General features: G+C 47.9%; 1 protein-coding gene across 1 annotated transcript in view; it reads left to right on the top strand.

Moving 5' to 3' along the window:
- DNAH9 (dynein axonemal heavy chain 9) overlaps positions 1–14,238 on the top strand; it is a 167,645-nt gene that overhangs the window by 142,635 nt on the left and 10,772 nt on the right. Inside the window, exons 59-63 of the mRNA XM_030506447.1 lie at positions 1,650–1,877; positions 7,625–7,816; positions 8,301–8,492; positions 9,261–9,431; positions 11,846–12,028. Coding sequence (XP_030362307.1) covers positions 1,650–1,877; positions 7,625–7,816; positions 8,301–8,492; positions 9,261–9,431; positions 11,846–12,028 — 966 coding nt within the window. The remainder of the gene's footprint in view (positions 1–1,649; positions 1,878–7,624; positions 7,817–8,300; positions 8,493–9,260; positions 9,432–11,845; positions 12,029–14,238) is intronic.

Raw genomic sequence — 14,238 nt, 5'->3', positions numbered from 1 at the left:
GCTCTCACTGACTCTGCTTTGGGCAGGATGATCTCCAGAGGTGTCTGCAGCTTCAGTGTTTCTGTGATACCAACCATGTAACACAGACTATAACAGTGAGAGCTTTTCTAAGCTCTGCAGTGAATATTCCTGCAAATATGAGCTGTTCTATGCTGGCTTTGCCTTTCTTGGGCGTTTGCTGTAGACTTTGATTATCTTCTAGTTTTACAGATTCTTTAGTAGGTTTCTGATTTCTGGAAAAGGCTTTATTATTAGTTTTTATGGCTTTCAGAATATTGCTCCTTTAAACACCTCTTTGGCCTAACCATGACTGAATTTTGTGCTGTTTTCTGTTTTTCTTATTTGGACACAAATTCCACTTTCTGAAGAATGTCATTTTGCTCCTGATAGTCTCCATTACTCTGCTCTTTAACCACAAGACCTCCTTTCTGCTCCTTTTTATGGGTGATATATTCTAAGCCTCTAATATGGTTCCTTTATGTCATTTCCTTGCCACCTCTAAGCAGTTTATCTTTTTGGTGGCTGCTTTTAATTGAAGTTTAGAAGTTCTTTGTCCTGCCTTTGGATGGGATAAATCACCTTCCAGAGGGTCTGTTAGCATGGTCTGCCTGGATTACACACATAACTTTAAACTGAAGGTAGTTTTAGGCCATGAATCCCTGATGTGTGTGACCTGCCCCATTCTTAATACAAAAAAAAAAAAACAGACTGTTTTCTTGCCTGGAAACTACAAGACTCTATAGGACTTTAGCTGGAAAACTGAGGCTTGTCTTCTTCTATTTCACCATCATCTCAGCATAATACTGCTTCATTTTCTAACAGGTATGTATAATTAGTTGCATGAATAAATAAGTATTTTGTGTTAAAGCTCTTTGTAAACCCACCTGCTTGGCTTTATTTCTCAGTGACTGATATGGGAGGTCCTCACTGTTAGTCTGTTACAAATGAACAAACATTTTTCATTTGAGCTTGGTAGATCTGGGGAAGTAACTCTAATTCATCAACTATGTATTACTGCAACAAGAAGGAGGCAGCCTGGAGAAGAGAAGCTGCGTGGAGACTTCAGAGCAGCTTCCAGTGTCTGAAGGGGCCTAAAAGGATGCTGGAGAGGGACTCTTCATCGAGTACTATAGTGATAGGACAAGAGGCGATGGGTTCAAACTTAAACAGGCGAGATTTAGGTTGCATATAAGGAAGAAGTTCTTTACGGTGAGGGTGCTGAGGCGCTGGAACAGGTTTCTCAAGGAAGTTGTGAATGCTCCATCCCTGCTGTGTTCAAGGCCAGGTTGGACAGGGCTTGGAGCAACCTGCTCTAGTGGAAGGTGTCCCTGTCCATGGCAGGGGGTTGGAACTGGATGATCTTAAGGTCCTTTCCAACCCAATCCATTCTATGAGTCTATGATTACCCAAACAACCCAATACTGGCTTGCTTCATGACTGATGATTTATACTGATCTTTGAATTTAGAAGTGTACTTGATATACCTGGATATTTGGGGCTGTGAGGTGCACATCGGCACTACTGGGACAAGTACCAAGTCCTAGAGCATAGCGTTGGATGCCATTTGTTGGTGTGATGGATTTGGTGCCTGCCCAGCATTGGTGTAAAGGGGAGCAACTGATGAAGCCTTGTCCCCTTTGTTCCTGCAGAACATCCACCTGGTGGCCAAGTGTCTGAGTTCCCTGGAGAAAAAGCTGGAGCAGCACAGTGAGGGCAGCCACCAGGATTTCCGTGTCTTCATTAGCGCGGAGCCGGCACCTTCCTCTGAGAGCCACATCATTCCCCAGGGCATCCTGGAGAACTCCATCAAAATCACCAATGAGGCCCCAACTGGGATGCACGCAAACCTGCACAAAGCCCTCGACAACTTCAACCAGGTAGGACCACAGCGCTGTTGACTGGAGACAGGTCAGGCTGGAGCTGCTGTGGTGCCCTAAGGAGAGTGTGATGTGTGGAGCATTGCTTCTTTTGCAGTCCCTTTGCGTCACGTAGTCTCTAGATCCAGCAATCCCCTCCTCTCTTCTCCAGGAGCTGAGCACAGATCTCTTTCCAAGCACTGATTTTCCCATGTGGGGACTCAGGTGATCCTGAATGGCCTCTTTCTTGCAGAAGGTCACAGGATACCAGATTTTGCGGCAGGAGGGCCAGGAGACCTCCATGGATGGAGAAGGAGCTGCTGAGGAAACTTGGAGGGAAAAAAGAAGCTTATAGAAGGTGGAAGCAAGGACAGGTGGCCTGGGAAGAATACAGGAACGTTGTCCGGGAAGCTAGGGACCAGGTTAGAAAAGCTAAGGCCCAGCTAGAATTAAATCTGGGAAGGGATGTGAAAGATAACAGGAAAGGCTTCTATAGGTACGTAGCAAATAAAAGACAGACTAGGGACAAGGTGGGCCCTTTCCGGAAGCTATCGGGAGAACTGGCTACCCTGGGTTTGGAGAAGGCTGAGGTTCTTAATAACTTCTTTGCCTCAGTCTTCACTAGCAAATGCTCCGACCACACCACCCAAGGCTTGGAAGGCAGATGCAGGGACTGGGAGAATGAAGACCTTAGGGCCACTGTAGGAGAGGATCGGGTTCGAGACCATCTTAAGAACCTGAACGTGCACAAGTCCATGGGACCTGATGAAATCCATCCGCGGGTCCTGAAGGAGCTGGCGAATGAAGTGTCTAAGCCACTGTCCATCATATTTGAAAAATCCTGGCAGTCAGGTGAAGTTCCCGATGACAGGAAGAAGGGTAATATAACCCCCATTTTCAAGAAGGGGAAGGTGGAAGACCCGGGGAACTACAGACCAGTCAGCCTCACCTCTGTGCCTGGCAAAATCTTGGAGCAGATTCTCCTGGAAAGCATGCTAAGGCACATGAAAAACAGTGAGGTGGTTGGTGACAGCCAACATGGCTTCACTAAGGGGAAATCCTGCCTGACCAATTTGGTGGCCTTCTATGATGGAGCCCCGGAACTGATGAACAGTGGCAGAGCAGTTGATGTCATCTACCTGGACTTGTGCAAAGCATTCGACACTGTCCCACACGACATCCTTGTCGCTAAATTGAAGAGACATCAACTTGACGGATGGACCAGTCAGTGGATAAAGAACTGGCTGGATGGCCGCACGCAAAGAGTTGTGGTAAATGGCTCGATGTCCAGTTGGAAAACAGTAATGAGTGGTGTCCCTCAGGGATCAGTGCTGGGACCAGTCCTGTTCAACATCTTTGTCGGCGACATGGACAGTGGGATTGAGTGCACCCTCAGCAAGTTTGCCGATGACACCAAGCTGTGTGGTTCGGTTGATACGCTGGAGGGAAGGGATGCCATCCAGAGGGACCTTGACACGCTTGTGAGGTGGGCCGATGCCAACCTTATGAAGTTTAACCAAGCCAAGTGTAAGGTCCTGCACCTGGGTCGGGGCAATGCCAGGCACAGCTGTAGGTTGGGTGGAGAAGAGATTCAGAGCAGCCCTGCAGAGAAGGACCTGGGGGTGTTGATTGAGGAGAAGCTTAACATGAGCCAGCTTCAGTGTGCACTTGAGCCCAGAAACCACCTGTGTGCTGGGCTGCATCAAAAGAAGCGTGACCAGCAGGTCAAAGGAGGTGATCCTGCCCCTCTATTCTGCTTTTGTGAGACCTCACTTGGAGTATTGTGTACAGTTCTGGTGTCCTCAACATAAAAAGGACATGGAGCTGTTGGAGCAAGTCCAAAGGAGGGCCACGAGGATGGTAAGAGGGCTGGAGCACCTCCCGTATGAAGACAGGCTGAGAGAGTTGGGGCTGTTCAGCCTGGAGAAGAGAAGGCTGCGTGGAGACCTCAGAGCAGCCTTCCAGTATCTGAAGGGGGCCTATAAGGATGCTGGGAAGGAACTCTTCCTTAGGGACTGTAGTGGTGGGACAAGGGGTAATGGGTTCAAACTTCAACAGGGAAAGTTTAGATTAGATATGAGGAAGAAGTTCTTTACTGTGAGGGTCGTGAGGCACTGGAATGGGTTACCCAAGGAAGTTGTGGATGCTCCATCCCTGGCGGTGTTCAAGGCCAGGTTGGACAGAGCCTTGGGCCACATGGTTTAGTGCGAGGTGTCCCTGCCCATGGCAGAGGGGTTGGAACTAGATGATCTTGAGGTCCTTTCCAACAGTATTCTATGATTCTATGATTTCTGCCCAGTTTAATCATTTTCACACCAATGTATGATCTTAGAAAAGCTATTTTGTTACAGAATCGAACTTCTGAATGCAGCATTTGGGAGATTTTTGTCACATTTCAGGTTAAACCTTGCTTTTATGCCCTTTTGTTTAACCAGGGTTAGAGGTTCAGAACTGCTGATGTGGTCACATCCCACAGCACTCTTCAGAGCGGTATAGCAGATATGGTGTTGTGTGCCCCAAGGCCATTCGTTCAGCTGAAAACCTTGCTGACATCTGAAGTGTTGCAAATTAGAGCTGAAATCTCCCTGCAGGAGGACTTGCTTTAGCAGGCGAGGATGAAGTAGGCCACCTTGAGAATTGCTGGCCCACAAGAAGAATAGCCGATGGCAGGTTGCTCATTGCTTTTATGGCCTGGTGACCACATACACACACTCCTGTTACAGCAGGCACCATCCCCACTCTTTGTTGCCTGAGCTGCAACAAAGTGCAGAGGACACAGAAGCAAAGCATGTGGAAATGATGGGAAATCATAGAATCATAGAGTGGTTTCAGTTGGAAGGGACCTTAAGATTATCCAGCTCCAACCCCCTGCCACGGGCAGGGACACCTTCCACTAGAGCAGGTTGCTCCAAGCCCCTGTGTCCAACCTGGCCTTGAACACTGCCAGGGATGGGGCAGCCACAGCTTCTCTGGGCACCCTGTGCCAGCACCTCAGCACCCTCACAGGGAAGAACTTCTTCCTTAGATCTAACCTGAACTTCCCCTGTTTCAGTTTGAACCCATCACCCCTTGTCCTATCACTACAGTCCCTGATGAAGAGTCCCTCTCCAGCATCCTTGTAGCCCCCTTCAGACACTGGAAGCTGCTCTGAGGTCTCCATGCAGCTTCTCTTCTCCAGGCTGAACAGCCCCAATGTTCTCAGCCTGTCTTCATAAGGGAGGTGCTCCAGCGCCTGGTCATCCTTGTGGCCTCCTCTGGACTTGCTCCAACAGCTCCATGTCCTCTCATGCAACCCTCCCTGGGAATAGCACATCCAGGGTATGGTGGCTCTGACCTGCACAGCTGAACAAGCGTCTGAATAAGGAGGGAGTAGTTACACCAGCCCCTCCATCATCCCTCCCCACGGACATCCCTCCCTTTAAATTCACTCTGTTATGGTGACACAGACTACAAAGGGCACTTGTGTGACTTCTCTTCATTATCTTTATCCTAAAAAACTCCAATGTTAGACCTGTAATCAGCTGAGGAGCATAACACAGCTCAGGGTCTATGCGAAAAAGAGGGGATCCATTACTCTAAATAGTGCAAGATGTTGACTAACTGCATAAGATGATCAAGAACAATCCCAAAGCCCTGTTTTCCCCTAGATGAGACAGCACTCTATGCTCCCTTCGTTGTCAGCCACCTGATGAAGAACTGGTTCAGATATCTGCTGAGCACCTTTCTTATTTTAGAAACTGCTCCTGGACTTCAGGGGGAGCTTGCCTGAGTGAACACTGAGTACGAACCCAGCTCAGTCTCATTTGGCCTTCCTATTTAGTTGTGCATTTTTTTGCAGTCACAAAGCAGAACAATATCCCCGCACAGAATAATGGGCCTTCTTTGTAGCTTTCAGCTGAAAGCTAAATCTGAACATCCATTCTGTAGAAAGCAGGGAAATGAGGGGTGAAGGGGCCCCACCCACCCGCTCCAGGATTTCTGATAAGAGACGTCTTATAATACCCCTGCAATTTAGAAAATGCTAATTACTGTCTGATTGAAATGAGCAGGATGGAAATCTTACCCGGGGTGAAGATTCTTCCCTCCCTTTGCTCTCCAGGACATTCCGTGGAGTTCAAGATGATGAATGACAGGAGATAAAAATGGAATAATCTTTCCTGACTACTCACATTAATGCTTGCGTGGTGCCTTCCTACTTCACCTGCTCAGCGCTGCTACCTCCTGCGCTTGAGATCCCCTCCAAACCAACATCTAAGTGCAAAAATAGGGGTGACCTGTCCCCATTTCTCTGCCCCATGGACCAGTGCCTGAGGTCCCTAGCAGGATGGGGTTAGTCTTGCCTGGTCTCATGACAAGAGGCTGTACAGACAGAAAGGAAAGCAATCCTACAAGGTTTGCCCTTGCATGTTCCCAGGATGGAAAGGCTGTAGTAACTTTAGCACTAGTGATCCAAAAAGGCAGCCGAAGGAGTGAAAGTGCCTTCAGGCCCTTCTGGTTGCTCTAGGTTTAACTGCCAGGGTCTTAATGTGAGAGCTCAGCTGCTGCAGCGTGTGAATGAAGGTAATGATTGTTCAGAGCAGCAGGATGCAATGGTCTGTGTCTCCAGGAATGGGATCATCATAAATGTGAGCAGTTAGCACTTAGCCCTTCGTGTCATGTGGAAAGTGGGGTCAGCAGAAGCGCAGCTGCCTCCGGCAGCAAGACATGCCAGGTTCTGGCCTGCCCGATGCACAGGCTGTGCCCTGGGGAGCCACCAGCGCTTGACCCATGTCCCCGTGTCTCACTGCTCCAGCAGCCTCCTGCCCTGCAGTGCTTAGTGAGGCCACAGAGCAGGTTCTAATCACCATGTTACAATGACCAATATACCCTCTGTGGCACCAAGAAAAGAGTCTTTTCACGCAAAGAAAAGAATATCATCACAAGGATGATCAGGAACTGGAGCATCTCCTGTATGAGGACAGGCTGAGAACACTGGGGCTGTTCAGCCTGAAGAAGAGAAGCTGCGTGGAGACCTCAGAGCAGCTTCCAGGATCTGAAGGGGGCTACAAGGATGCTGGAGAGGGACTCTGCATCAGGGACTGTAGTGACAGGACAAGGGGTGATGGGTTTAAACTGAAACAGGGGAAGTTCAGGTTAGATCTAAGGCAGAAGTTCTTCCCTGTGAGGGTGCTGAGGCGCTGGCACAGGGTGCCCAGAGAAGCTGTGGCTGCCCCATCCCTGACAGTGTTCAAGGCCAGGTTGGACACAGGGGCTTGGAGCAACCTGCTTTAGAAGAAGGTGTCCCTGCCCGTGGCAGGGGGTTGGAACTGGATGATCTTAAGGTCCTTTCCAACACAAACCATTCTGTGATGGACTTTAGTTCTTCCAGGTACAGTCCTCCTCGGTAGGAGCCTTGCTTAGGGCCATGGTCCCAGTTCTACTGATGGCACACTTGCCCTGTGTGGTGCTTCTCTCCATCTCTCTGGTGTGGGATGTAGGGCACATGCAAGTGGTGGGCATTGCGTGCACATGTCCTTCCTTTCATGGTGTGTGTTCTTTTGCAAAGACACTTTGAGTTGGAAAAGGAAATATTAGTTTGGAAAATGTGCATCCAAATTTACTGCTAAATTTGCAATGAAAAAACACTGACTTGTGGACATTATGCAGAAATGAACAAATTGGGCAAATCACCGCTGTCCAAAGTCTGGTGTATTTAGGAGACCCTGAGAGTCTCTGAGACTGAGGACAGTGTGGACTTACACAGCCCTGCCTCTCTGCTTGTATTGCAGGATACCCTGGAGATGTGCACCCGGGAGCATGAGTTCAAGAGCATCCTCTTTGCCCTCTGCTACTTCCATGCTGTGGTGGCAGAAAGGCGCAAGTTTGGTCCCCAAGGCTGGAACCGGTCCTACCCCTTCAACACCGGAGACCTCACCATCTCTGTGAACGTGCTTTATAATTACCTGGAGGCCAGCCCAAAGGTGTGTGAATCAAAGATGGGCTGTTTGGTGACTTTTAACCCCCAGCCATGGACTGGCTTGTGCTGAAACTCCTGGGAAGTCTCCTTAAATGCCATTTCCTTGATGTGTTTGGGTTTATAAGTTCACAGTTCAGTGTACCTTTGTGGTGAGATGAGAAGCTTCAGTGCACATCACATTGGTAGCAGCTTACAAATCATAGCAAATAGTGCCTGTGGTCTTTATTAAGTGAGAATACACAGTGGTCTTTGGTTTAACAGAGCTGAGAATAAATTTGTATTTCAGTGGGAACCTGCACAAAATCTGTGCTGTGATCCAGTTTTCCTTGGGCAGGGTTTAACTACTACCTAATGCTAACTGGAATAGTGAAATGGAAGCACTCACTGTGCAGATCAGGGCTCAGTGCTGTAGACTGCAGCTCAACAACCTGGCTGGTGGAGCTCTGGCTGTCTGAACCTCCTTCACACCCTCCTGGTTCATTCTGCAGGTCCCATATGATGATTTACGCTATCTCTTCGGTGAGATCATGTACGGAGGACACATTACAGATGACTGGGACAGGCGGCTTTGCAGAACCTATTTGGAAGAATTTATTAAGCCAGAAATGCTGGAGGGAGAATTCCTCCTAGCTCCAGGATTCCCCCTCCCAGGAAACATGGACTATAATGGCTATCATCAGGTAAGCTCTTGGTTTTCTGCCATTATTTATACGCATAAATGTAATGTCTCTTATAACTGCCTTATAATCTGTTTTAGGAGGCAGTGAATAGGACTGCAGTGTTTCAGCACACCTCCTGTTATTTCCCACTATATTCTGTTTCTGTAGACATTTCGGCATTCCCTTGGAGGAACCAAGTCTAATGGTAATTTGCTATTTCATCATGGGCTTATTCTGCTCAGGCATGAATAGAGCAACTGTATTGGTTCTTGAAACTTGAGTGGGGCTCCTGGAAAATTACATTCACATACTGTTTGCTATAATGGCCCTTTCGAGTTCCTTTTATCATCAGTTTTGATGAGAAACACTGAAAGGTCTTGTTGCTGTGCTCACTGATCTCATCTGTTCTTTGTACACAAATGTGGTAGAAGAGATAAGCATATTAGGCTGGTTTTGTTCATAAAACTGAACTACTGGAAGCTAAATTCCCACAAGAGATTTCAGGATATTGATGCACCGTGGATAATTGCTAGAGAAGGTCCAGGCCTGAGATATGTGGCCAAGCTAAACTTTAGCAATTACTACATTTTCTCAGCAGGAGCACAAGCAGTTCTGTAAACAACCATTCACACCTTTCTCCCATCATTTTGCTGGTGTTTCAGGCACAAGCAGAGTTACATCAGCCTGAGGTTACTTGCTCAGATGGGTGATAATTCCAGTGCCATGAACTCTGGAAGCAGAGTGCCCTTGGTCTCTGCATCTAACCTGAACCTGAATTTCTCTGTGCAGTACATAGATGATGCCTTGCCTCCAGAGTCTCCTTATCTGTATGGCCTCCATCCCAATGCTGAAATTGGCTTCCTTACCCAGACCTCAGAGAAGCTCTTCCGCGTCGTGCTGGAGATGCAGCCCCGGGACACCAGCATGAGTGATGGAGGAGTGGGGACCAGGGAAGAAACGGTGAGAGCAGTAGAGGTGTTCCATTTTGATACCTGTCTCATTCATAAGTAGTGCTGTCTAGCTCACGTTTGTCTCACAACTGCTTATTATAATGTGTTCTGCCTTTGCTGGATACAAACCGGGTGTCTAAAACCACCAGACTCAAAGTATGCAGAACATGGTGGGATGTAATTGGAGTATTGTCAGTAATAGAACAGTGGCTTTTAATTACCCCCTGACCTGCGGTGCCTTTGTAATCATCTTGTGAAGATGTTGCAAATAAACCTTCTGTGGCCTCCACTGCCTCTGAGCCACCAGTCTCTGTGCACTATGCTGTGGCTGGCATACCAATGGGCTTCCTGAGCGCTCTGTGTGCCATGTGCAATGTGCCATTAGAGCTCAACGCACCTATTGCTGCTGCCACCAGGTCCCACCAAGCTCCCAGGGGCCTTGTAATACCTTATCTCCAGCTGAGCTCGTTTGCTATGCCTGGGTACCAGGCTGATCCCAGCCCTTCCTCTCGAAGCTCACAGCTCATTAAAATCTGGCCCTAGATTTTGATGAAATCAGCCAACGCTTGCTCAGGTTTTTATTTCTGCAGTCTTAAGGTCCCAGCTCTATGTTTCAAGCTTTGCAAAGAAATGAATAGCTAACAGAAAGCTTATATGAAGTCTGTGGTTTCACACATGCTTCCTTTGGCTTGGTGTGGAGCTGGGGAACTGCCTTTGCTCTTAAAAGTGCTCAGTGTGTTCAGTTCATACTGGAATTTGAGTTGAGAGGAATAACCCAGAGGTAGTAAAGCCAAAGGAGATGCTCAGAGATATCAAATGTGACTACCTCTTGTCCCCTCCCAGTCCTTTTGATATTGAAGCACAATTAAACTCCTTGGCCAGAGAAGCAAGATTATCAGTAAGTGATCCAGCAGTGGTATCACAGGCATCCTCCGTTTGGGGATTTCCATCCCTTAGTTTGCCTGAGGTGGTTTTAAGGAGCTTGCAAGCCTGTTATTTTCCTGAGGCTCTTCAAGTCCAGTTATTCCCACAGGGTTCTGAGGCCACATTGCTGAAAACTAGCTGTATTTGTTGTGTAAAAAGCAGGGATTTGCAGAGGAATTTAGAATTAGAGGATATTTCTATACTGCACTTGAGGTGCAGCTGAAGAGCTTTTCCAGCTGAGCTTTACCTTTAGCCACCTCAGTGGTCAATAACAGGCTGCTCATCATCACCTCTTCGTAACATCTGACACGAGTGGGGAGGGTTTGGAAGAGCAGCAATGCCAGAAAGTTGGAGTATAGAGCCCAGCATATGAATGTTGGTGGCCATGGTGATGCTTACCCTGGGCTGCCTCTGCCACTGCCACCCTCACACCAGGTTTTGCCCATCACAATTGTAACTGCATTAAGCATTCCTGAAAAATCCCCAAGGAGCAGAAGTCTGGCTGAAGTTCCAGCATGGAAATAAAGCAAAGCATCATGTGAGAGACTTCCACACCAAGCTGCCTAACAGTCCGTGTAAGCCTGAGAGATACAGCAGATCCCAAGAAGATCAGGGGCTTCAGGCCTCGCTGTCAACCAGCAAGGTTTTTGTCTGCTTTATTGATTTTTTCTGGCACTACATCCTGTTGCATCGGAGCTTTCCCTGTTTAGTGTTTAGAGATATAAAGCACCATTTCCAAAGCGAGCTGTGATGGTGACCGGAAAATGATTTTGTTTCACATGCTTTTCTTTCACAGCTCCATTAGTTCAGATTGCAAAATTCAGCTTAAAATTAAGTTTTCTATAATCACCTCTTTCTATCATTATACCACAGAAAACCAGTTCATAAGCTCAGTTGACCTAAGGCTCAGCTGAGGCAATAGCCCCATCCATCTCCTTGCATTGAATCTGACCTTAGGAGAATCCCGGACTGGTTTGGGTTGAAGGGAGCTTAAAGCTCATCCAGCTCCAACCCCCTGCCACGGGCAGGGACACCTTCCACTAGAGCAGGTTGCTCCAAGCCCCTGTGTCCAACCTGGCCTTGAACACTGCCAGGGATGGGGCAGCCACAGCTTCTCTGGGCACCCTGTGCCAGCGCCTCAGCACCCTCACAGGGAAGAGCTTCTGCCTCAGAGCTCATCTCAATCTCCCCTCCATGCTTTTGTTTCCATTTGTGGGCTTGAGACCCAAGAAGAAAGGAGACTGTTACATGCCAAAGTGACATTTTGAAGCCATCATTTTGAAAGCTTCTCATCTGACATTAACTTTTATGAGCATTTGAATTTTAATAGGATGGGGCAAGCTCTTTGAAAGGTGCTGTGCCCAGCGCAGCTGACACTGATTGTTTCAGAGGCACTAAGTGGCAGATGGGGTTTTCATACCACATTCAGGCAGCTGTCAGCTGAAGAAGCTCAGTGGATCATTCACTAACATCCATCTCTCTTTTCCCTTTGGCACACAGGTGAAAGCTCTTCTGGAAGAGATGTTAGAGAAATTGATGGATGAGTTTAACATCACAGAACTGATGGCAAAGGTGGAGGAGAGGACACCGTACTCTGTGGTTGCCTTCCAGGAATGTGAGCGCATGAACATCCTCACCAGTGAAATAAAGCGCTCTCTTAAGGAGCTGGACCTGGGGCTGAAGGTAAGAGCTGTGGATACTTGAGGCTGCAGTGTTGTAAAACCTTGATGATTGGAAAAGGTGCTCACAGAATAAAAGGGGTCACACACTCTATTCAGCACTGGCTGCAAAACTAACTTGACTCTGTGGGCAAGGGCTCACAGATGGATTTCAAATGACACATTGTCCACAGGCACTGGGAGAGGTTAAAGGTACACATAGCAATGACTGCTTTTTGGGAACAGAGACCAGGCACTTCTGTCCACCCCATATTGCAGCACAGCAGCAATAGGTCTCTCAGAATTTGAGATGTGGCCTATTTAAAGGTAAGCCAAAAAATCACAGCTTTTCACACAATGCCCAGGTACTGGGCCGGGGGGAACTTGTAACAAAATGTTATTAAAGGCACAAACTGAGCTGAAATGAAAGAGTGATCATGTGTAAGGAGACAGAATGTCCAGAGCTGTAAGAGAAAAAGCCTAAAACCTGAAGAGTTTTGGAAGATACGACTCATACCCTTGCCGGGTATGAGTTATTTGCTAATGAAGGGGGGTCAGGGGCAGACCCTCCCTGTGGAGGCACTGTCCATGATTCCTCCACCCCACAGTTGCTTCTCCACCCTGGTAAGAAACCAGACATTGCTCCAGGAAGGTGATGTCTCTGTCCTTCAGGGTTGTGGCTTTGGCTTATGGAGAACAGTGAGGAGCTCTGGGGCTGGCAGAACACACCAGGTAGGATGCAAATCTCTGGGTTCAGCAGGATGTGCAAGAGGGCTGTGCTTTGAGGCTTCCTCTGCTGGCAAGGGAAGTTATCTGCTGAATTCTCTCCCAGGCAGTTGGTGGGACAAAATAGAAAAGGCTAAAAGACTGCCCATCAGGGGATAAACCAGCAAAGAGCAGGCTGCACTGCAAGTGAGTGAGGACCTGCCTAACCAGCCCCGCTGCCCTGGAGCAACACTTCCCCTTCACCTTGTCTTCCCGAAAGACTCTTCACCATAATCAAGTACATCCCTCAGAAACGGCTAAGTTGAGGAGAGGAATGCTGCCTGGATTGGCTTCAGTGCTACCTGGATGCCTTTCCTGCACCAGTCACATGAAGTTGCTCCCTAGTGTGAGGCAGCAATTGAGGACATCAGTCGCTGGGCATTCCCTGCTCCATCATTTCCTGAGTGAAATACACCATATGTATTTCACCAAAAATGCTTTGCGTAGCATGAGAACCATTGCACTTGAAGGAACTACAACAACTTTGTACGACCCCATTAGGAGAAAGAGCTGGCAGGTGAGCGAAGAGGACCTGGGTGACAATCCCAACCCTCTCCTGAGACAGCTTTGAAGAGAGACCTTCAAAGCACATGTCCGCAGTGTGCACGCAGAGGTGGGAGGCTTGCTCTGGGGTTTGCGGTAGCTGCAGCTCCGCAGGGATAGGACTTGGCTGCTTCACATTGTGCTCTACGCTGTGAACCCAGCAGCCTGGTCCGTGCTAGCTCAGACATTTCTGCACTGCGTTTGCTGCTGATGCGTATTGTCTTGATTAAAGAGAGAGACATATCATAAACACTTTGTGGCGGCCCAGTGTGTACAATCCATTTAAAAATAGGCTGATATTTATGTAGTCAATTATTCTAAACAGATTTCCTTTATTTTCTAGCATAGTGGAATTGAAAATTCTGTTGCCTGAAACAGGTAAACAGAAGTGATTTAATGTTTCATCCAGGAGCACCAAACAAGATAGAACTGTAACTTGGACAATGTATAGCAATTAGATTTAATGAGGAGAAGAAGAACAAGCTATTTAATATTGATAGGGAGAATGAGTGGATGCATGGGCTTAAATAAACCACAGACAAAATAAACCACAGAAATCAAGCAATAATATAGTGCAGATTTGTCCCCCAGTCCTGGCAGGGGAGTGAGATGATATCTGCAGGAAAGGCACCTCTAATGACTACATAGCTTGGTCCCAACAGCCTCAGTATCTATGGCGTGATCCAGGGACACCACAGGGCCAGGACTTAAAGACTCCTGAAGAGCAGATGAGGAGCAGTATGTGTGTTAAGATGAAGGGTCTGAGATACCACCAGTGGGCAATTCTTCCGTGCCTGCAAGCAGAGGTTGCACGTGGGTCCTTGCAGAGCTGAATTAGACATGATGCATGACCTGCACCCCACAACATCCTCCAACAGCATTCTCCCATCCATACATTGGGGACCATGGCAGGGCCAGGGGATGCTT

This window comes from Strigops habroptila, chromosome 14 (genome assembly GCF_004027225.2).
Source record: "Strigops habroptila isolate Jane chromosome 14, bStrHab1.2.pri, whole genome shotgun sequence".
Taxonomy (NCBI): domain Eukaryota; kingdom Metazoa; phylum Chordata; class Aves; order Psittaciformes; family Psittacidae; genus Strigops; species Strigops habroptila.
This window is presented reverse-complemented; position numbering and strand designations above follow the sequence as displayed.